The sequence below is a fragment of the Emys orbicularis genome, chromosome 16, assembly GCF_028017835.1.
Source record: "Emys orbicularis isolate rEmyOrb1 chromosome 16, rEmyOrb1.hap1, whole genome shotgun sequence".
NCBI classification, from domain to species: domain Eukaryota; kingdom Metazoa; phylum Chordata; order Testudines; family Emydidae; genus Emys; species Emys orbicularis.
This window is the reverse complement of record NC_088698.1, coordinates 13,440,775-13,465,940: the sequence shown is the minus strand read 5'-3', so window position 1 is coordinate 13,465,940 and position 25,166 is coordinate 13,440,775. Positions and strand designations below refer to the sequence as shown.

Here is a 25,166-nt window from a genome sequence, read left to right as displayed (position 1 = left end):
GGACACAGCTAGGCTGATGGAAGAATGCTTTTGTCGTCCTAGCTACCACCAGTCAGGGTGGGGGAGTTCCTTCAGTGACTGACAAACCCCTTCAGTCACTGTAGGATGCATCTACATTACGGGGTTACAGGAGCATAGCGCAGCAAAGTAGCTATGCCATTGAAGCTCCTCTAGTGTAGACAACCCGTAAAGGTTTGTTTAACTGCTACTTCTCTTATGTGATCTTATTGGGTGATATGGCAAAGAGAAACATTCCAGTCATCTGAGAAAGTTAAGAGAAGCAGAGAGGATTTGAACCAGTTTATTTTTATTTAAATTTGGCCAGTCATTAAAAATGCACTCGCCAACCTAGCTTGAGAAATACAATACCATTTATTTGTTTATATAATGATTTATTTGTATTTCCGAAGGACCAGGACCCCATTTTGCTAGGTGCGCTACAAACAGAACAAAAAGATAGCCCCTGCCCCGCAGTCTTAGTTTAAGACAAGAAACAACAGGGGGAGAAGACAGATGGGGGGGGGCAGGAATTACTGATTAAAATGTATAGCCAATTGATTAACTACACTTGCAGTTCAATAGTAAAAATGTTAAAAGACCAAATAGCCAAGCTTAGCCAGTGTATTGCCTAAAGACAAAATAGTACAACATGAAAAGGAGATATACATACCCCTCCTCTTGGGAAACAATTCTTATCTCGCAGCATGTTCCTCTTACACAGTAATGGTGTTTCGAAGATACACCCTCAAAATTACCTCTATTTAAAACAAGGTTGTGTACAAGACAAAAGCACTTCAAATGTCACCTAAGATCCAATCCACCAGTTTGTACAAGTTCCTTAGTTTGTTGTTCTGTACCTTGCCTCATCTCTTGTTTACCACATACTAGGTACCAATAGGCATGAAGGCACCTCCCAAACTTGTATCAGGGCAAACCATTAATGTATCTTGCCTTTGCCAGTTTTGTATTCACTAATGCCAAAAGCGTCATTTAGCATTGCACAGTATATATCTTGACATAAATGAACAAAAATTTTAACACAACTGCCCACATGCTAAATATAATACAATATTAATGTGGTGTGTCCTACACGTACCATGTATCGGCTAAACAGAATACAAGGAAACAATGAGACAATAGCAACCTTCCTACCGAATATCTTGGATCCAAAGGGAAAGCTTGCCTTCAACTTTTATATCGTTTCTCTCAGAGTATACCTTTTTTAGTGCTAGGTCCTAGGCCTCTACTTATTTGCCCCACAGCTCCACTACTCCAAGACTGGGTCCTGGCTTCAGCACCATTGTTTCTCATTGTGGCTCCATTGAGTCCAAAAAAATTGGATACTTTGCCCTTTCGGGAGCTATGCAAACAGCATATGTTTTCAGTGACACAGGAAAGCCTTTTCAAAACAAGTCAGCATTCTTAATCAACTGGAATACAGTATTTTAGGGTCTTTTGCTTAAAATGGAAAAGCAAAGCTTACACATGTCCGTGCTGTCAGCACAACATGCTTCTTTGGTTCAAAAACATCCAGGACTCCATCCCTCCCACAGTCCTGGGCAGGAGAGTTCTTATTGCAGCCTCCTAGCATCTTACTTCTTTGTTTCAAGCTCTAGTCATGCTGCTTTCTCGTGTTTTGCATCGCTTGGCTGCCAGTTAGTGTCTGATTGTTGGTCTTCTATTATCTCTTCAAGGTAACTCCAGCCATATGTTGACTGTTCTTGAGCGTTCATTCATACCAACCCAGACGTGCCTACTCAACCAACACCCATCTCCTATTCCCTTGTCCCATAGGAGAAATTAACTTCTTCAGTCCTACTAGGTCACAATACAAAGTGAGTGGGAAAAACTATTCAAGTTCAAGAGCATGTATGTGGTGGCACCAGAGAAGAGGGAATTGCAGTAGTCAAGGGAGACATTTTCCCCAGAGGGAGAACTTCAATTTAAAACATTCAGTAATAATAAATTATGGTGCTGTAAACCAAAGGGACTTAACAGGTTAAGACAGACATATAGATGGGAACTGAAAGATTAGAGAGGGAGTCAAAGAAGATGTAAAATGGATTGTTTTCTGCACAGAAGCAACATCCAAACTATGTTGCAGGGCAATAAGAAATTTATTTTTCTTTTATCGGAATAACTTTTAATCCTAATATTGAACGCTAGCTAAAATGAGCAAGGTCCATTTTTGAAAATTGATTTATTTCAGGTACTTTCTTACAGGAATTCTGCTGTGCTTCCTTACATTAAGATTTTTTTTAAAAGCTCTTTTTTTTATCATTTATTAACATACATGAACTTTCAATACAAGTATTAAAATAGCTTATTCAGAACCTGTATTGGTTACCTTTTAAAAGACCAATTTGTTTCATTAACCTCTTATGATTATCTGTGTATTTATTATCTTCAGATTTAAAAAATGATAGCCATACCATAAAATCTGCTTGAGCCTGTGGTAAGGCTGCCTGTCTCTCCTCTCCCCCCTCCCCCCAACTGAAAGTATTTCCCATACTTTATTTCTCTGTGCAGCTAATTTTACGGAGATCTATACTTTTCCAAAAAGGAGCTATCATACAACTGGCTGCTAGCAGTAATTGTATTAAGATACCATTGTATCAATGCACGGTATTAAGGGAAAAGCAAACGAATATGTTCATATTTCGATGATCTTGAACTGGACAAAACGTGCAGTATGTGTGTGCCTCAGTGCAGACATAAATATAATCCTAGAACACTAGATTTCCAGTTTCACAAAATGTAAAGAGGATTCACTTCAGTTAAATAACACAGATACTCCATGTTTCTAAAACATAATTATATCTACTTTTATACTTTTGTAAATTGTTTGGAAGAGGTTTTCTACAGCAATTTCAGATTTACTCCATTAAGGCCCCAGGTACTGGCAAGTGTATATGAGTTTACAGAAGTAAATATGTGGTGCTGACATAGACATAAAATGCAAACCAAAACAAAAGATTATGGAGCATTTAATTTCTTCACAATATTTCTTAGTCACTAATTTTGCTGAGACAGAGTCTGCTGGTCATTAACACATAGTGAAAGCCTCATCTTTCTTAGCTAAGCAGTTGCTTGTCCTCTTGCTGAAACAATTTGGGGTTTTTCCCCCCATCAAGTGAATTGGTTTGGTTGATGGGAAAACATGGGCAGTACTTATTGGGTATATGCCGCACATGCATTTTACATACATAGATATATATCGAGAAACCATGACAGTGAATCATAGGCACTTAAGCATTAGAGATGGAAAAGACACTTTAGATCATCTAGTTCATTTTACCTGCAAATACAGAATTGTTCCTTTCAGTATATTTTCTAGTACATTGTCCAGTCCAGTGCTCTAGGGAGACTATTCTGTGGTATGATAGATCTTACCGTCTGACATGTTTTTCTGATATCCCACCTAAATTTTCTCCTTAATTTCATCCCACTGCTTAATTATACCCCTTTGTACCACTCTAAATAGTTCTTCTCCCTTCGTGATGTCTGTACCCCTCAGAAGGTACTCTTAGTTGTTTAACAAAGCTATATATATTTTAGCTCTAATATTTTCTTATAGTCTCTGAAGTCAATGGGATTTTAAGCATGTGCTTAAAGTTAAACATATGGTTAACTACTTTGCTGACTTAAGGCCAAAGAAAGGAAATACCTTCTCCCTGCTCCAAGACTTAATGTTTCTGCGTGAGGGAGGCAACGTGAGCTACTGAGTAAGGTACTGGACTAGCATGTGGGAGAGAGGGGTTCTAGTCACAGCTCTGCCCCAGATCTGCTGTGTCACCTTGGGCAAGATACTTCACTTTCTGTATCTGTTTCTCCTCCTACCCTTTGGCTGTCTTGTCTGTTTAGATTGTAAGAAGGCAGGGACTCTCTTGATACGTTTTTGTACAGTTTCTAGAACACGCAGACTAAGTCATAGTTGCTGTCTCTCAGCCCTATTGTAATACAAACAATAATATATAGAATCCAGCATCACATTGGCCTTTTTTGCTATTATATTATATTGCAAATGCCTACTTAATTTCTTGTCCACTATCTTGTCTAGTATTCCATTCTCCGTCTCTTCCAGTTGTATTGCTTTCCAGCTTTCTCCCTCTCCTTAAATATCTGTTTCATATTTTTTTTCACCCCAGATATATTTATTGCATTGTTCCAAGTTTTATTTTATTTCCTGTCCACATATCTAACGTCCGAAGGACTCTCTCAATTATTTTTGTCCTCACAATACTTCCCAAGTTACCAACATATGTGAATTTCATAAATATCCTGTTTACTTCCACTTCTGTATGTTTTTCATGGAAAAAGTTAAATAAAACCAAACTTAACACTTACCTGCTGTGGCACTCTTCCTAATCTGTACATTATTGTTTAACATTACTCAGTTTATGGTCTTTCAGGCAGATTTCATTCTATAACAAAATTCAGATCCCCAAACCATTTTGAATTCATCTTGTGAGTAGAATTTCTCACAGGGCTTTGGAGCTGTGCTCCGGCTCCGCTCCGGCTCCAGGCAAAAACCTGCAGCTCCACTGCTTCGGAGCGGCTCCGCGCCGCTCCAAAGCCCTGTTTCTCAAGACGTATATATTAAATGTGTTTCTAGCGTCCGAATATATTAGATATTACGCATTCTCTTCATACATTGATCTTTTTTTTTTTTTTTTTTTTTTTTTTTTTTTTTGACCGAATTACACAATCAGGTTTGTCTGGCATTGTTTGTTCTTTATAAATCATTGTTAATTGCTGTTCACAGTTCCATTATCTTCTAGTTATTTAATGATTATCAGTATTTATTTCATTGTTTCCTTGCTATGGTCATTTTTATGAAACCATCATTACTAAAGAATACAGACTCCAGAATGTGAATGTTATATTTTAAGATAATGAGAATTAAATATGTAATTTCCTAGCCCTTATGATTGTGGAGAATCCTAAAGGCTCAAAAAACAAACCCTAAAAGACATTTTGATGGGGGGGGGGGGAATTGACCAGCTCTAAACAAAACCCCAAACCTCTTTTCTCCAATTCTGAATAGTTCTTTAATTAAAGATTTTTCTCTTTTGTCCAACTCATTCTTCTTCTTCACAATATGGTGAGGCCATAAGGAAGGGGGCAAAAGATGGCCTTTTGATTAAAACACACAACTTGAGAATAAGGAGACCAAAGTTGTATTCCAGCCTCATTCATAGACTTCGAGAGACCGTTGTTGAGTCACTTAACCACCTTACTTCATCATGATAGAATGGTGACTCTTTCTTGGAAGGAGGTGGGCTGTAAGAAAAATACATTAATAAAGGTTTTAATGTAAGGTGATAATAAAGGTACTAGCTATATTTATATATAAGGAGAGTTTTTGTGTAATGGCTTTTGGTTTTCTTCTGAGTCTAAGGGACTCTCTTTAAAAACTGAATTCCATTATGAAGGATAATTGTTTCCATTGCTTGACCCAGATAATTTTTGAAGGCAAAAAAGCCAAGAAAAACTGGAGCAGGGTGGAAAAAAAATTCCTCTATATCTGATCTGAAAATACTTCACATTTTCCAGCCTTTTCTGAGTGTGATGATGTAGCTGAAAGGGCTAATGTGATCCTTGGTTGTATAAACAGGGGAATCTCGAGAAGGAGTAAAGAGATTATTTTACCTCTGTATTTGGCACTGGTGCGTCCACTGTCCAGTTCTGGTGTCTACAATTCAAGAAGTATGTTGATAAATTGGAGAGGGTTCAGAGAAGAGCCACGAGAATGATTAAACGATTGAAAAACATGTCTTTAGGGATAGACACAAGGAGCTCAATCTGTTCAGCTTAACAAGAGAAGGTTAAAAGTGACTTGATCAGTCTATAAGTACCTCCGTGGAGAACAAATAGTTGATAATGGGCTCTTTAATCTAGCAAGGAAAGGGAAAGAAGATCCAGTGGCTAGAAGTTGAAGCTAGGCAATTTCAGACTGTAAATAATAGTGTACATTTTAACATCACTGACAATTTTGAAATCAGTTTGATTTTATTTATTTATATTTTTAACAATGTGCTCTACTTCAAAAAAGTAGGAGGGTCAGACAAGATGACCACAGTGGTCCCTTTAAGCCTTGGAATCTATGACACCTTTCTTCTAGCTGCCCCCCCCCCCAAAAAGAGTAAACTTTGACTATTGTTGAAAGAACAAAAGGAATAAGATACTGCCCTTGTCTCAGAAATGGAAATATGCAATTTTTTAATAAAAATGGTAGCACCTGGTGAACTAGAGAGCACCTGGTGAACTAGGGAGCCTTGTCCAGAGATAACTATAGAAAGCGGATGAAATCGCTCCTGGTGGTACTGTGGCAATAGCATACTGTAGCTTATCATGTAGTGTTAGCAAAAGTACAGTACTAACAAAATTTTTCTTTCATATGCTGGAGGTTTTGGAACTCTACAAACAAAAACTTTCTCTTTCTCCATATACCCAGGGCCGACGAGAAGGGGGGAAGCTGGTACAAATTACCAGGGCCCGGCTTCCCCCTCCTCTCGTTGGCCCTGTTTAGCCGGTCCGCCCTTGCTGGGGGGCCCGAAAAAATTTTTTCACCAGGGCCCAAACCCACTCTTGGCGGCCCTGCATATACCTTTCAACCAGTAGCTGGTTCTCTCTGTTATCAGTGGAATAAATATCAATCACTTTGCTATTTTCTTTTTGAAATCATTGGAGTTGCACCAGAAATGAATTTGGTCCACAGTCACACAGCAGTTGGAAAGGTGTTTGTTTTTCTCTGTGCTTCTTCCAATCTGGCTGCAGTCTTAGTCACAGAGATATTTGAAGTTTTGAAAGCAGTCTGCTACCTCTGAGAGCTATAAGCTATATTTAGTCTTGCCAACTATTATTCCCTTTCCAGAGAGTATATGATTTTAAATAAATTAGCATACAGTTTGCTGTGACTCTGTTACCTAATTCTCTCTCAACAGGGTCACTTCTTGCCTGACCATTCCTAGTATTGCAAAGCGTTTAGATGAGTGTTTGTTTGGGGATGCATTTATTATAAACCTAGCTGTGAAATTTCTAGGTTGATGGGAGGGAATTTCTTACAGGCTTTTCCATTGACTATTTGAGATTGAAGTTGTGAAGTTAATGTGACCAATATAAACAAAGTGTTGCATTCTTAAAAATGTTAGAACATCTATCTCCTTTCTTCACTTCTCCTAGGCAGGTACTTACAAATAGCACTTTTATTAAGATAGGAACAGAAACTTGTAAAGCTTATATTGTGTGGTCACTGTTACAACCCGCAGCATGGGGCAGGGGTCGCAAGCTGGAGGATTCTCTGCGACTTGAAGTCTTTAAATCACGATCTGGAGACTTCAACAGCTGAGTTAAGGGAAAGTGGGTGGGTCAGCTTTTGTGGCCTGCATCATGCGGGAGGTCAGACTAGATGACCACAATGGTCCCTTCTGACCTTAAAGTCTATGAGTCTGAGTCTATGAGAACTCTGTATTTTCTAAATTTTCAGTTTACCTCTTGAATCATAATTGAAATTGTAGCATGTAGAGGATAAACAGAGCTTCCTTAGTGATGTGCAAGTGCTGGGTATATTGTATATTACCTATCCTTTCAGAGCTGTTGAGAGAAATGATGTTTAAGTTAAATGTGTTAAAAATATATAAAATATTGCAGGCATCTATTTCAGATAAAGATCAAATTTTAACTATCTGAAAAATATAAAACATAAAACAGGTGTGTCCGAAATATTAATCTCCAAAGTGCAGGTAAGCTGTGTCTCTGTTACGTTGTAACTCTTGAAAGCATGGAACCATGCATGTGCACAGCACTAGTAACATGGTGTCATTATAGCAGCCTTTCCCATTGGCTACTGCATAAGAACATAACATAAGAACAGTCATTCTGAGTCAGACCAATGGACCGTCTAGCCCAGTATCCTGTTTTCTGACAGTGGCCAATGCCAGGTGCTTGAGAGGGAATGTACTGAGCAGGCAATCATCGAGTTATCCATCCCCTGTCGTCCACTCCCAGCTTCTAGCAGTCAGCAGTAGGGATACCCAGAGCATGGAATTTCATCCCTGACCATCTTGGCTAATAGCCATTGACAGACCTATCCTCTATTAACTTGTCTAATTCTTTTTTGCACCCAGTTATAGTTTTGACCTTCACAACATCCCCTAGCAATGAGTCCCATAGGTTGTCTGTGAGTTGTGTGAAAAAGTACTTCTTTTGGTTTGTTTTAAACTTGAGGCCTGTTAATTTCATTGGGTAATCCCTGGCTCTTGTGACAGAGTAAAGAACACTCCCTTATTCACTTTTCCCACACATTAATTATTTTATAGATCTCCATCCTATCCTCCCTTAGTCATCTCTTTTCCAAGCTGAAAAGTCCCAGTCTTTTTAATCCATCCTCATATGGAAGCTGTTCCATACCCTTAATCATTTTTGTTGCCTTTCTCTGTACTTTTTCCAGTTCTGATATCTTTTTTTTTTTTTTTTTGAGAGGTGGGTTACCAAACAGGCATGCAATATTCAAGGTGTGGGCGTACCATGGATTTATATTGTGGCATTATGATATTTTCTGTTTTATCATCTATCCCTTTCCTAATGGTTCCTAACATTCTGTTAGCTTTTAAGACTGCTGCTGCACATTGAGCGGATGTTTTCAGAGAACTATCCACAATGATTCCAAGATTTTTCTTGAGTGGATATAGTACATCTGCAGATGTAGTACATCATCTAAATGTCACAAGAAGACAATGAAGGAGGCCATTCCAACATTACAAGGTTATTTCTGTGGGGTTGACCACTACCTGGCCAAAAAGAGTCCCTGCTCTGGGATCCTCATCCCTGGAGAGAGAGAGAGAAATTCCCAACCACCCCTTCCCACTCCAGTTGCCAAAATCCCCACTCTCCTCATACCACCCCAATCGAAAAACCTTCCCTTTACTCCCCAGCTTTGTGTACCCCCTGTCAAAATAACACATCTACAACATTCTTTCCCTGCTCTTAGCTGTCAAAGCCTGAATGCTTTTCTCCCTCTCCTTTAAAACTGGCAGTCAAAACTTCTCAGCAACTTTCAGTATCAGCTTCTTTTAAAAATGTGCTTTATGATGAACCTGCCAATGAAACTTAAAAAAGGCACAGTAGATTATGCAAAGTAGGCATCATCTAAGTGTCTTTGGGTTTGTATTGGTTTAAATTTTGGGCTCCTCTATAATATAAAGGAATATCTGCTGAAGAAAAATACTAGCTTCAAAGACACTTTTCTACATTCCAGCTTGGCTCATAATGGAAAAATAAGAGAGGCCTTTTTGTTTTCTTTCACCAACGTAAAACATTAATTTCCCAAATCCTGGAAATCGATATTCTTTCACTATAACATATTCCAATCTTTATTGACTATAATGACCAGTTAAAATAAAATTTTTGGATGGACTCCATGTGGTGGTGGGCAAAATATTGCAGAAACATGAAACACCTCTACCCCGTGTGACAAAGTTCCTCCTCTATCTTGGTGGGTCCTGCGCTTATTGGCGGATTTTCTTGCCTCAGAGATTCACCATGTGGGTTGGGGAACAGCCCAGAGACCTTCCCGTCTGGAAGAACCCACAGTCCAGGTCAATTGGGAGGTTTGGGGGGAACCCGGGCCCGCCCTCTACTCCGGGTTCCAGCCCAGGGCCCTGTGGACTGCAGCTGTCTATAGTGCCTCCTGTAACAGCTGCATGACAGCTACCACTCCCTGGGCTACTTCCCCATGGCCTCCTCCAAACACCTTCCTTAGTCTCACCACAGGACCTTCCTCCTGGTGTCTGATAATGCTTGTGCTCCTCAGTCCTCCAGCAGCACACCCTCTCACTCTCAGCTCCTTGCGCCTCTTGCTCCCAGCTCCTCACACTCGCACCACAAACTGAAGTGAGCTCCTTTTTAAAACCCAGGTGCCCTGATTAGCCTGCCTTAATTGATTCTAGAAGCTTCTTCTTAATTGGCTCCAGGTGTCCTAATTAGCCTGCCTGCCTTAACTGGTTCTAGCAGGTTCCTGATTACTCTAGTGCAGCCCCTGCTCTGGTCACTCAGGGAACAGAAAACTACTCATCCAGTGAGCAGTATATTTGCCCTCTACCAGACTCCTGTACCCCACTGGTCTGGGTCTGTCACACCCGATATAATGCGACCCAATATAACACGAATTCGGACATAACGCAGTAAAGCAGTGCTCCGGGGGGGGCGGGGCTGCGCACTCCGGTGGATCAAAGCAAGTTCGATATAACGTGGTTTCACCTATAACGTGGTAAGATTTTTTTTGGCTCCCGAGGACAGCGTTATATCGAGGTAGAGGTGTATAACCTATTATCTGTTAACAAGAGTTTTTCAAGGCTTCTCCTTGAGCCAGTCTCAAAATCAAATCAGTCACTCAAATTGCACTATCAATGGATTTACAATTGGTCAGTCGTCATGTTAGATTTTGTATTCAAAGTGGCTTTTTAAGTTTTGCTTGGAACAGAAGAAATGGTCGTGCATGGGCAAAACAAAATGTGGACTGAAATGGTAGGTTTGTAAACATTTTTTTTCTTCAGGAAGAAAACTGATGAGACGATATTGTTTGATCTGGCTTGCATGTCCAGATATTCTTTTCATATTCCCACAATTTTACCTTGTCAATCTGTAAAAGAAACTGTTAAAAGCCCTTTCCCAGGGATGGGGGGAAATAAGTGAAACATTAAATAATTAGAAAATAAGCATCTCTTGTTCTGCCTCATGTGGTTTCCCCCTCCCCCCTTTGTTCCTCCCACTTGCTGCTAATTTTCATCTCCTCATTTTCCTTTCTTTCTGCACATCAAGACGTCAGAGACTGCTAATGGAGCTGAAACTGTTTTTCCTGAGTTGTCTGTAGGTTTTATTTAATGCAGCAGAGAGACAATAAGAAAAAGGGGAAGAAGAAGGTAGGAAAAGGGGAACAAAAAGACGAGTTCTTTTAGATCTCACTCCTACCGAAGGGTGACCGTTTTGTTCACTGTTGCATTCACCAGTTACCATGGCATCCCCCTCTCACTTTATACTGGAGGTGTACTCTCAGTGTAATTAACGGCTCTCCTCTCTCAGCCTGCAGCTGAAAACAATTGTTAAATGAATAAGAAGGAAAGAAAAAAAAACCACTTTTCCTTTTTAATTTATTAATATTTTTCACCCTTCCATTTTACCTCTCTTGATCTGATAATTCTGTTGTTCGCATATCAGAGCGTTGTTGGAATATGGAGTAGCCACCTGCTCAGAATGTGAGACAAGGTCTTTGAATGCATGCGTTACATGAAGGATTGGCTAGGCTGGAATACAATTCAGATGACTGTATGTGTATGTTAGTTATAATTTTCCCTTTACAAAATGTTAGTCATAGAGTTTAGGGCCACAAGGGACAACTAGATCATCTAATCTGAGCTCCTGTATATCCCAGGCCACCAGCACCCACACACTAAACTCAAGTGTGGAGGCCATGCTGAAGTTGAGATATGGTTCTTCAAGATATGGAGTACCATATTATGGGCATTTCTGCTAGTTCTAAAGGTACATTGGAGAAAGCTTAGACAGAAGTCTTGTTTCAAATATCACTATGGAGAAATGTAGAAAGACAATGTGAACAGATAGTTTTCAGCAAATAGAATTCTAGGGAGAAATAGGAGTGGTAACATAGTGCAACATGTATGCTGTTACCACTCCAGCACTCCATGTGACAGCTTCCAACTGTTGAGACTTCACGTTCTGGTTGGTATTTTTCCAGAATGTGAATGGGTAAAGACTCCATCTACCAACAGGAAGACTGAGACCATGCTGAAATCATTTCCTGTAGGGTAAAATTTGAACCTGGAACTCAGAAGTGAAATAAGAGTGCTGTATCCTTCATACTACCAACTTTCTATAGTTAGAAAATATTTATTGGGAAGCCTACACTCACTACTAAGTAAAATGTTTGCTTTTTCCTACAGTCAAAGTCTGGATCTTATCTTTGTACCAGAGTGTGTTGCAGATATCTTTGTATCCTTGAGGCTAAATGTTGTAAACCACTCCAGACGTTTTATAGTTAATGAGCCTTGAGGACTTCTGTTATTTTCAGAATTTTGTCCTATCCTGATAAAATAACAGTGCGTACAAGAAACAAGACAAAAAGAAAACCCTGATTCAGTTGTCAATAGAGAACCTCAGATATATAGTATAAAGGGTAAAACACAGCAGATGGTTTACCCTAAGCCAGATTTAATACTCCATTTCTTTACTACTTGTTGTCTCCACACTGAAGTGCCTTACAGAAAAACTGCAAGGAATTTTTTCCTGAGCTTATACTCCAGGAGAAGGTTATTCCTCTATCTCTACTGCTTTCTTCCCTGTAAGGCTAGATCAGTAATTGCTTTTCTGCCTCTTCTGTACCTTTATATCTTCTTCCTGTATAAGAAAGGTTTCTCCATAGATCCTGCAGGTCCCATGAGGCCTAAGGATATTTTCCTAAGAGGAGTGGGTTAACGCCTCCAGAGTCCAAAGAAAGGATAGAAAAGGAAGAAAAGAGTAATCTGTTGATGGCTAAATTGTCATGGGATAAAAGGGAAGGTCCTGTCATGGATTGAGAACTGGTTAAAAGACAGGGAACAAAGGGTAGGAATTCTCAGAATGGAGAGGGGTAACTAGTGGTATTCCCCAAGGGTCAGTCCTAGGACCAATTCTATTCAACTTATTCATAAATGATCTGGAGAAAGGGGTAAAAAGTGAGGTGGCAAAGTTTGCAGATGATACTAAACTGCTCAAGATAGTTAAGACCAAAGGAGACTGTGAAGAACTTCAAAAAGATCTCACAAAACTAAGTGATTGGGCAACAAAATGGCAAATGAAATTTAATGTGGATAAATGTAAAGTAATGCACATTGGAAAAAATAACCCCAACTATACATATAATATGATGGGGGCTAATTTAGCTACCACGAATCAGGAAAAAGTTCTTGGAGTCATCGTGGATAGTTCTCTGAAGATGTCCATGCAGTGTGCAGAGGTGGTCGGATGTTAGGAATCATTAAAAAAGGGATAGAGAATAAGGAGAATATATTATTGCCCTTATATAAATCGATGGTATGCCCACATCTCGAATACTGCGTACAGATGTGGTCTCCTCATCTCAAAAAAGATATACTGGCACTAGAAAAGGTTCAGAGAAGGGCAACTAAAATGATTAGAGGTTTGGAACGGGTCCCATATGAGGAGAGATTAAAGAGGCTAGGACTTTTCAGCTTGGAAAAGAGGAGACTAAGGGGGATATGATAGAGGTATATAAAATCATGAGTGATGTGGAGAAAGTAGATAAGGAAAAGTTATTTACTTATTCCCATAATACAAGAACTAGGGGTCACCAAATGAAATTAATAGGCAGCAGGTTTAAAACAAATAAAAGGAAGTTCTTCTTCACTCAGCGCACAGTCAACTTGTGGAACTCCTTACCTGAGGAGGTTGTGAAGTCTAGGACTATAACAGGGTTTAAAAAAGAACTGGATAAATTCATGGAGGTTAAGTCCATTAATGGCTATTAGCCAGGATGGGTAAGGAATGGTGTCCCTAGCCTCTGTTTGTCAGAGGGTGGAGATGGATGGCAGGAGAGAGATCACTTGATCATTACCTGTTATGTTCACTCCCTCTGGGACACCTGGCATTGGTCACTGTTGGTAGACAGGATACTGGGCTGGATGGACCTTTGGTCTGACCCAGTACGGCCGTTCTTATGTTCTATAGAAGCATAGAAAGAGACTTAGTTAGGGTATGTCTTCACTACCCGCCGTATCGGCGGGTAGCAATAGATTTATCTGGGATCGATATATCTCGTTAAGACGCGATATATCGATCCCCGAATGCGCTCACCGTCGACTCCGTAACTCCACCAGAGCGAGCGGCGGTAGCGCAGTCGACGGGGGAGCCGTGGCCGTCAATCCCGCGCCGTGTGGACCCCAGGTAATTCGATCCAAGATACTTTGACGTAGCTGAAGTTGCGTATCTTGGATCGATCCCCCCCTAGTGTAGACCAGCCCTTAGACACCTAGCTACATCTAGCCCAAAAAGAGATCACACAATCTGCATAGCCACATAGCTTTATTTATTCAATTAGGTTTCAGTCTGATCCCATACCAAAGGGCACCTTTGCTTTAAACCTCTTTTGATATACGTATAAAAAACCAAGAACATAGGATATGTAAAGTAAACATTGACCAAAGTAGATATACTTCTTCCTATTACACATCATTTTATCACCGGTCATGTGACCAATACAGCATAAAAGCCTCAGCCTTTGCTAGTTCTCACTATATGCTGTGGTAGAGACGAGGCGAAAGCAGAGTTCCTGCATACTCTTCTCTTTAACAGGTCAGGACCTACAAGAAATCCTAGCCCCTATTGGGGAAACTAGAGGTTTTCCACCAAAATGATCTGAGGGGGAATGAGAGGAGAGAGAATTTTCCTCCTCCTGTACCAGTTCCCTCTGAGACTTGCTACTTTTATCATATACGTGGAAAAAAGCATGAAGCCTCTTCACATTTGTAAAACACATTTACATCAATTTTAAAAGCAGTGAGAATGGGAAAGTTTACATCCTGCAGTGGATTGGGAGGGAATAGTCAGAGCTTGGACTCTATGTACCACAACAAAGTAGAACATTCTCCTCATAGAAGCCACATAAAACATGGGTAGAAGCTTGACACTAATACTCAGTTTTCTACTGGAGATGAATTGTGGGGGGGGAGGAATAAGTCCCAGAAAGACGATGGATGCATTCATCCATGGAGAACATCATTGGTACCCTCCTGATTTTTTTTTTTTTTTTTTTTTTAAGTGCCCTCCTGGTACCCTTCTTAGTGTCTTGACTTTACTGTGCCTGCTTATTATCAGCAGTGGGAATAGATAGTAGTTCTGATGAACTTGTCAGTTTCTCTACTGGGGGCATGGCTACACTTGCGAATTAGAGCGCATTAAAGCAGCCCCGTGCGCTCTAACTCATGACGCGTCCACACTGGCAAGGCACGTAGAGCGCTCTGACTCCGCAGCTAGTAATCCACCTCGGTGAGTGGAATAACGTTTGCTGGGCCCCCGCTGGAACACCGCAATGCCAGTGTGGACGCCCTGGTCTGTTAATGCGCTCTGGAAATTTTGAAAATCCCCTTCCTCTTTGCTCAGCCAGGCGTGGAGTGCTCTCAGCGAATCTTTCCAGGTGACCATGGCTCCACGTGCCAGGCGATCCCCAGTTGGAGCAATGGCTAGGTGCTGGACCTCATCAGTGTTTGGGGGGAAGAAGTTGTCCAGTCCCAGTTGTGCTCCAGCCATAGGAATTACGATACCTTTCGTATTACGGGCAGATATCAAGGGACATGATGGAAAGGGGCCATGACCAGGACACACTGCAGTGTAGGGTTAAAGTGAAGGAGCTGTGGAATGCCTACCGCAAAGCCCGCAAGGCAAACCACCGCTCCGGTGCTGCCCCCACGACCTGCCGTTTCTACAAAGAGCTGGACGCGATACTTGGGGGTGACCCCACCTCCACTCCGAGTACCACCATGGACACTTCAGAGCCCAGTTCAACAAGGGAGGAGGAGGAAAGCGGGAGCGAGGGTGCTGAGGAGGAGGAAGACGCCCCGGCATCCCTAGATGCATGCAGCAAGGAGTTGTTCTCAAGCCAGGAGGAAGGTAGCCAGTCGCGGCGGCCGGTGCTTGGGGAAGGACAAATACCAGAGGAGGTGCCTGGTAAGCGGCTTTTATTTTGGGAAGGAAGTTATTTGATGTGGGCTCTTGGGGCGAGGAGGGTTAGGGCTGCATGCATGCCTAGATGCGGAATAGGGCGTTGATGTGCTCTCTCACATTGTGGTAATCAGCCTCAGTGATCTCTTCAAAGGTTTCATCCAGAACTTGGGCAATGCGCTTGCGCAGGTTTCTTGTGAGAGCCGCTGTGCTCCTTGTCTCAGTTAGGCTAACATGTCCGCGCCACTGTGCCGTGAGGGGCGGGGGGCCCATTGCTACACACAGGCAAGCTGCATATGGGCCAGGGCCAAAGCCGCATTGTAGTAGAAGACCCTCCCTTGCTTCCCAGGTCACCCTCAGCAGCGAGATATTTTCCAGGACGAACTCCTGTGGAAAATGTGGGGACAGTGTTCAGTAGAGGGGCCCCTGCAGCTGTTGGCTGTCCCCAAGGCACAGAAACCTAGATGACAGTACAGCCGTGAAACAATCAGTCCCCCTTGACCCTGTTATTCACCATTTTGGGGCTCCCATGGGTTATATCCACTCGCTTTGGGACAGGCAAATTATGCTATTGTGTAGACTGTGCTTGCCCTTAAGTATGGGGGAATCATTGCTTTGTCTGGCGTGAACAATGCTGCCTCTGTTAAGTGTTGCATTTTGCCTTTACAGATGCAACCTTGAGATCTCAGCCATCCGTGTTATCACTGGCTGAAAGACTCCAAAGAATTAGGAAGAGGCCACATAGAAGCAAAGAAGACATGCGGCATGAAGTAATGCAGCAGTCCCTTAACAAGAATCTAAAAGCGCAGGAGTGGAGGGAGTGTGAAAGGAGGATCCGCCCGCAGAATGAGGAGTGCCGGCACAAAAGCGCAGAGCTCCAGCAGCAAATCACGAATCAGCTGATAAGCATCATGGAGCGCCAAGCGGACTCAATCCAGGCGCTTGTAGCCATGCAGGTGGAGCACTACCACGCCTGCTCCCCCCCCCCCCTGCAGCCGTTGTCCCAAAACTCTTTCCCTTGTGCCCCCATGTCACCTCCAACCCACTTTCCCCAGCATCTGGGTTCTTATCACCACCAGCTGCCTCCAACACCTGTAGCTTCACCACCCAGCCCTGAAAACTACAACCCTTACCCACTGCACTCAACCCCCATCACCATGCATTATAGCCATCTGAAGTGCACCACTCATTGCACAGCACTCCAGACAGGAAGGCTGAGTATGAAAACAGGACATACACAAATCTGTGATTGTACCATTCCCCACCCCACCCCTTGCCCTTTCTGTTTCCCAAGCAGTTGTGTTTCTTTTCAATAACTGGATTTTCTTTTCAATAAATGGATTTTTTTGGCTTTGAAAACATTCTTTATTATTGCATAAAGTAAAAGATACCTTAACCCAGGAAAGCAACAGGCACTGCAAGTCAGCGTAGCAAACACAGATTCCTACTAACATTGGAACCACTGCACTTCACTCCCGTGCAGCGCACCAAACATTACTGGTGGCTTTCAGCCTCAAATTGCTCCCTCAAGGCATCCCTAATCCTTGCAGCCCCGCGTTGGGCCCCTCTAATAGCCCTGCTCTCTGGCTGTTCAGATTTAGCCTCCAGGTGTTGAACCTCCGAGTTCCATGCCTGAGTGAATCTTTCACCCTTCCCTTCACAAATGTTATGGAGGGCACAGCACACGGATATAACCACGGGGATTCTGTCATCGGCCAGGTCCAGCTTCCCATACAGAGAGCGCTAGTGGCCCTTTAAACGGCCAAAGGCACACTCCACAGTCATTCGGCACCGGCTCAGCCTGTAGTTGAACCATTCCTTGCTGCAGTCAAGGCTCCCTGTGTGGGATTTCATGAGCCACGGCATTAAAGGGTAAGCGGAGTCTCCAAGGATCACAATGGGCATTTCGACTTCCCCTATGGTGATCTTCTGGTCTGGGAAAAAAGTCCCAGCTTGCAGCTTCCTGAACAGGCCAGTGTTCCGAAAGATGCATGCATCATGCACCTTTCTGGGCCAGCCTGCGTTAATGTCAATGAAACGCCCAAGGTGATCTACAAGTGCCTGGAGAACCATAGAGAAATACCCCTTCCGATTAATGTACTCAGAGGCTAGGTGGGCTGGTGTCAGAATTGGAATATGCGTCCCATCTATCGCCCTTCCACAGTTAGAGAAACCCATTTGTGCAAAGCCAGCCACAATGTCATGCGCGTTACCCAGAGTCATGGTTCTTCTGAGCAGGATGCGATCAATGGCCCTGCAAACTTGCATCAACACGATTCCAACTGTCGACTTTCCCACTCCAAACTGGTTCGCAACCGATCGGTAGCTGTCTGCAGTTGCCAGCTTCAGGATTGCAATAGCTACCTGTTTCTCCACTGTCAGGGCAGCTCTCAATCTCGTATCCTTGCGCCACCGGATGTGGGCAAGCTCCTCACACAGTCCCATGAATGTGGCTTTTCTCATCCAAAAGTTCTGGAGTCACTGCTCGTCATCCCAGACTTGCAGGACGATGTGAGCCCACCACTCAGTGCTAGTTTCCCGAGCCCAAAAGCGGCATTCCATGGTGGTGAGCATGTCCGTGAATTCCACAAGCAATCTCATGTCATATACGTTACTCAAGTCGATATCGTCGGAGTTCTCACTGTCAGTTTGGATCTTAAGGAGTAACTTGACTGCCAAACATGATGTGCTGGCGAGACTTGTAGCATATTTCTCAGCAGTTCAGGCTCTGTTCCCGCAGACCGAAAGGGAAGACCGAGCGCGCAGTACAAAAAACGTTGAAAGATGGTGCCCAAATGTGGACGGAAGCCAGGGATTGCTGGGATGCGAACCGATGCATCATGGGGCGTTGGGACAGGACCAAGAATGCCCCGCCCCCTTCCCACAATCCACAGCACCAGAATGGGAAGAGGTGCTCTGTGGGATAGCTGCCCATAATACACTGCTCCCAATGCCGCAGCAAGTGCCGCAAATGTGGCCACGTTAGTGCGCTTGCAGCTGTCAGTGAGGACAGACTGCAGCGCTTTCCCTACTGCACTCTACGAAGGCTGGTTTAACTCAAATTGCTCTACATCTGCAAGTGTAGCCATGCCCTAAGTTTCTTCAGCATCTGTTTCTCATGCAAAGTGTCATAGTCCTGTGTTTTTGCTGCTAGGCAATCACCTGCATGACATTAAAATAGTTGTGGCCCCATAGACCGTGACAAGCATTACAGAGAATGGGATCATGCACACCTGCTTTATGTGTAAGTTGGCATCAGCGACTGATATAGAAGTGCCACAACTCTTGTCTTCACACTAAAAACTAAATATTTTCAAAATAGGTAATCCTTCACACCTATTATAATTCTTCCTCCTCCCATATTCTTGCTTAGTTATTTTTGATCCTACTCCAGCTTCCTTGACTTCAATAAAATGTTGTATACATTTCAGCTTCTCTCAGGAGGTCAGCAGTGGAATTGTGGTGGGGGCAGTATATAGTGTGTGGGAGGTTTTTTGTTTTAAGATGGTCTCCTTACCCCCACTTTCATCATCAAAGAAAGTTATCAAGGTTATGTTCACCTACTAACATCTCTGTTTGTTTCATTGGATTGAAGGGGATCTGATTTTCTCTATCTCCAGAATCAGTAAGACAGCCCTTCACCAGTTTACATTTGGAAAGTTTTCTTAACAGCCATTAAGATGAGAAATTTTTTTCAAGTAAAACCTTAAATCAGTGGTTCTCAAAGCCCCCATTGGCCTGGAGCGGCGAACCGCGGCCAGTGGGAGCCGCGATCGGCCGAACCTGCGGACGCAGCAGGTAAACAAACTGGCCCGGCCTGGCAGGGGCTTTCCCTGAACAAGCAGCGGACCGGCTTTGAGAACCACTGCCTTAAATCACATTGAAACTAATGGAGCTATCAGATTAGTACTAGTACAGGATAATGCCATGTGCTGATGCATTATTACCCCTACTTTGCACACATGCACATTCATGAGCAGTGGGCGAACTTCGGGGAGGGTAGCCCCTGGCCCTGCCTGCCCTTTCTGCCTGAGATCCCTCCTCTCCTGCTGAAGCCCAGAGTGGCCCCCCAGCCCTGGACCTCCCGAGTGCCAGGCAGGCGGCGTGTGCCCCCCCAGAGTACCGGGCAGGAAGCACAGCCTCCTTCCTCCCCCCCCCCCCCCCCGGCCGCCCCAGAGCTCCAGGCAGTGCCCTCCCCAACACTGGAGCGCAGGACGGCTTCCAGCACCCCGGAGCGCCAGGTGGAGTCACTGGCCCCAGGACAGCCCCCATTAACCCCTGGGCCTCGGCCACAGGGGAAGAGCCCTCCGCAGCACAGTGTCGGGAAGCAGGAGGGGGTCTGGGGGCGGAGCGTGGGCAGGGCCATGCAGAGCTGTTTGGGCCGGCCTTTAATACCCACTGCCCGTGTGCACATTTCTCCTAAAGTTCAGATTTATTACAAGAAACGATTGCACTGTAAAGTAACTGACCGTTGGATGGAATACCTAAATCCTTTCCAACACACACACCCACACCCATAGTTTTCCATTATACACTAGCAATTGGAATCTTGGTCTTGTTGGTGCTCAAGCACTCTATCAGCTCCAGTCAGGACAGTGGCTGCAATTTTTAAGTGAAACTTATGTTGTACAGTGCTGGTCCATGTACGCATGAAGTATGTTTTTGCTTATGCCACCATTGGGTGCCAACATCCTCCTTAGAGGGCAACCCTGGCAGTCTTAGGCTGCCAAGAAAGTCTTACACAGACCTTGAAATTTTACATGAATGAACCACTTGAAAGACAATGGGGCAAATATATTCCTGATCGACTTCAGATTTACTAGGTATGAATTTGGCCTTTTATGTATGCATGTCAGTCAAATCTCTGTCCCCACCCTACACGCCCATTCATCTGCAATTAAAAAAACCTTGCTATATTCAACTTTCACAGTGATTTCCTTCAAGCTCCAGTTAAGTGTTATATGGGAATCTGTCAGTGACTTTCCTTTCATGTACCTTTCAGTTTCTTCTTGCCTCACCATCTGTTTTCTCCTTTATCTCTTGTATGTCCCCAACTCTTGCCTTTTCCTTCTCTCTGACCTTTCTATTCATGCACTCCTTTTCCCACCTGTCATATTATGGGTTGGGACCGAGGGGGTTGGAGGCAGAAGGGGGATCAGGGCTGCGGCAGGGGGTTGGGGCATGGGAGGGGGTCAGTGGGGCAGGCTCCTGGCGGTGCTTACCTCAAGCAGCAGCATGTCCCCCCTCCGACTCCTACGTGGTGGCGCAGCCAGGCGGCTCTGCACGCTGCCCCATCCACAGGCGTCGCCCCTGCAGCTCCCATTGGCCACGGTTCCTGGCCAGTGGGAGCTGCAGGGGCAGTGCTGGGGGAGGGGCAGTGTGCGGAGCCTCCTGGCTGCCCCTACGTGTAGGAGCTGGAGTAGGGACATGCTGTTGCTTCCGGGAGCCGCGCGGAGCCACGGCATGGAGCGGGATAAGCACCCAACCCTGCTCCCTGGCGGGAGCTCAAGGGCCAGATTAAAATGTCTGAAGGGCTGGATGTGGCCCCCGGGCCGTAGTTTGCCCACCCCTGGTTTAGGGCCTATGAGACTGACAGTTGAGCAGCTTGGAGTCTGTCTAGCCAGTTCATTACAACTTAATCTGAATTAATGAAGATTGTTAAGAACACAAAGGCAGTCTGTAGCTTTAAAAACTGGAATATTATATCCAGCCTATCTATTGGTATGGAATGTGGGACGTTTTTTATTTTATTTGAGCTTTCTTTCCCTTCCTTGGTGAATTTAAATCACACGTCCACCTCTTGGTTACGTAACTAGTAGCAATGCTTCATATTCTTAGTTGTGCCCTTGGATGAGAGCCCAGCTGTTAGTATTGATATTTTATCCTCACCATTAAGGTCCAAAGGCAAGAGAGCTTCCAGATCAGTCATTTCAAGCTGGACTTCAGCGTTATTCACTCTGCTGCAGCAATTGTTAATCATTGACCTTAGGATAGGCACATTTTTATTATTTTACAAATATAAATACTCTCTTGTCTCCTCATTTCTTTTGCTGTCTTTCATAGCCTTACACACAGCATTTTCTTTTAATAATTTGGGGATTTGAAGCTCGATTCTTCCCAGAGCACTAACTATCTGTTAGATTAAACCCAGAGTTTGCCAACAATTCTTTTTAATTGAAAGAGCTTCTTTCTATTCATAGGAGTTTGGAACATTCCTGAATTTCATCCTGTTTAATAATAAAGTTCAGCTGAGTATATTATGCTGTAAGGAGCTTTCTATACAAAGCAGCTCAATTAGAGCACTATAACTGTGAATATGAATAAGTACTCCAGGTGGTGCTTTGATAAATGAACTGTAAATACTCACCTAGGGGGAAGATTTTATTGTTATGGTTAATATATATGTGCACAAGAGAGGGGCTCTTTTTTTTGCATTATGCAAGTGACCACAGTACTTGCAGTTTCCATTTAATAAGGTTACATATATGAGCTCAGTAGGCCATATTTTCTCACCATCTCTCCTTTTTTAATGTAGTCCATAGGGGAAACGCCAACAACCCCAAAGCATATAAAGGACAATAAAGAGAGCTTCTTCCCAGCAACTCCAGCAACGCTGCCTCCTACACCAGTGAATCCAGACACTGTGACTTCTGAAAACCTCCTAAAACTGAACGATCTTCATTCCAAACCCAAGCCAGCGTCCTCTTCCTCCTCTTCTTCTTCCTCAGCATCTTCTTCAGTGCCCCCACCACAGACACCACACAAGGACATCGAGCCGCACCAACGCCAGAGTGCAGAGACTGCTCCCAGCATGTCTTATATTACTCATGGTAAGTCTGCGCCTAATAAAATGTCTTGACCGTCTCTAATTGACTTGCCCAAGGGCACATAGTAAGTCAGTGGCAGAATTCTGCCACAAGTCACATTTTTTAATCACTAGACCATATGCAAAAGAACACAAGAGGCCACACAAACTTTGGGACTTGTCCCTGGTTCTGAAAGGGACATATATATTACTAGAACTGATCGAAGAGTTGTCCTGTGTGTGTGTGTATGTAAAATATAAAAGTGCTATAGCTCATTGAAAAGGAGGGTTTCTAATTCTGCTGTGGTATAAAATAGGTATTTATTTGCTCAAGTGGTTGACTTAAAGAAATAGTGATGGTTTAAAATTGCTTAGACGTTTGAAATGTTAGACATAATACCAGTGGAGATGGATTAGTTAGCAATGTGTATGTGAAGTAGTCAAAGGTGCATGATTAATATAACTTACTATATGTATATCACTCCCATGTGTTTGTGTAGAAATGCAGAATGTAGTAAATCCCAAACTTGTACAGTACTAGTAACTTTTTTGTAGGGTAGCATCATCTTTATGCCACAGATTTTAGAGAGAAATTATTTTATAAGATATTTAGTCATCTGATATGCTATTGGTACTGTTTTGGGGTGTTTTATATATATATATATATATATATTTCTGCACTGGAAAATGGAGGGTTGGCTTAGTTACAATGAGCCATGGTAACTACAGAATGATAGTTGTGTGAGGCGGAATAAACAGTGGCTGAGAGGACTGGAATGATGGAATTACAATATTTGTAGCCCTAATGTAGTTTGATGAGTACACAGGGGCAGATAAGAAGGTCAAAGATGCAAAATACATACAGTTTAGAGTCAATGGTTGGCATGAGAACATGACTTATTAGGGACCATTTTATGTAGTTGGTCCTAGACAGACAAGCAAGATGAGAGAATTTAATGAATCTTCTCATTCTTGCATTTTTGGCGACAGGCCAGCCACAGCATGGTCAGTAGGCAAAGGGAGTGTGATAGGCTAGCACCCTCAGCATTACTAACCTCCACAGAGGGTATGAAGTAAGGCTGGACCAGCCCGAACCCCACTCTGTACTGGCCAGCAGAGCCTAGTGGTGCTCATGTGTGGAAGCATAATGATGCACCCACTTAAAAGATGGCAGAATTCTTGCTGTAGTGTACGCTGTGGAGCCCCAGGAGGAATTCTGTTTGAATCAACCACAATTCTTCCTGTGGCTTTTGTTAACAGCCTAGCCCCCTCCAGCTATACAGATACCCCCAATGTGGGATTGTGCCTTAAAGGCACAATCTGGCCCTGAAGGTATGTGACTTTTATATGAAATATATACAATGCATCCTCAATTACCCAAAATTATCATCTGAAACAAGATCATGTCTTTGATGTCTGTTAATTACACTGAAAATTTCCAGTTATCCAAAATTTAGTCCTCTCTTGCATTCAGATAATCAAAATTGTAGTTTGTAGATAAATATTTCACAAATTAATATTTACATTATGGGCACAATGGTCAAAAGTGCCTAAATCCCTTTTTCAGAAGTGACTTGGCCCCTGTCTGTATAAAGAAAATAATCAAACTATTTTCAGATAATATTAAAAGCCAGAGACAAATCTACACAAGCCTGGTATGTTTACTGTTAAGAATGAAACTTCATATATCCATCCAGGCACTGTAGAAGGGAGCAAATCAGAGTAGTGTTAAGGTAGTGCCAACGTATTGGAGGCTTACTCATTAACAGTCATCATCAATACTTCATGAGCTAGTCTCAAACTGGTTTGTTTGAAAGAAATTTAGCTTTGTGACTGAGTATCTTTGTATAGTTTATGCGCACACACCTACTAGACATGATTTTTTTCCTTATGTAATCAGCCTTGGCAGCTAAATGCACATAATCTTCTGAATACATCAGCAACAAAGAGCAAACCAGGGAGAAATCAATTTTCCCAACGAGCTAATCTCCCAGAGAGTACAGGATGAAATTGAAATTTAACATCCGCCACTAATAGTCACATTATAATCACCTCACATTCCTTCTCCACAAATCCTGTTGTGGGAGGGAGAGAAGGTTGCAGTCAGATTTGTCCAGAAATGGAATTATATGGTATTATCGTGGGATGTCTTTCCAGGCTTGTTCAACAGAGAATAATTCAGGTCCATCCTTGGAGGAGGAAAAAAATGAAACCTCTGCCTTTTAAAGTTGTGCTCTCACTGAGCAGAGAGGTAGGAATGACAATGCAGGTTAGAGCTCCCATGTGCCATTGCTTTACACGTAAAACTCATAAGCATTTCTGACATACTTTCCTCTATCTAATTTTCCAGGCCATCCTGCAGTGGCTGGAACATTTATTTTAATCTTTTGACTCTCTAGGCCTTTCAGGGATTTGTGAGGCTTCTGATGGCTTCTTTCATGGTTTCTGCACATCTTCCGGTGGTGGGAGAGGGGTGGGTTAGCTGCCAAAATTATTGCCCTGAAGTCTCCTGTCTGAAGATCAAGAGGCTTTCTCTGTACAGCTCTCATTTCAGTGCTGAGTGCATGTATCGTTTCCGGCTGTCTGGATCTCAGACCCACCTGACAGGTCGTTTCTCTAGCTGAGAGAG

At 43.0% G+C, this 25,166-nt stretch overlaps 1 protein-coding gene across 1 annotated transcript in view; it reads left to right on the top strand.

The window, feature by feature from the left end:
• Positions 1-25,166, top strand: part of CABIN1 (calcineurin binding protein 1) — a 198,284-nt gene that overhangs the window by 157,081 nt on the left and 16,037 nt on the right. The window contains exon 33 of the mRNA XM_065417969.1: positions 22,268-22,562. Within this exon, the coding sequence (XP_065274041.1) occupies positions 22,268-22,562 (295 nt within the window). The remainder of the gene's footprint in view (positions 1-22,267; positions 22,563-25,166) is intronic.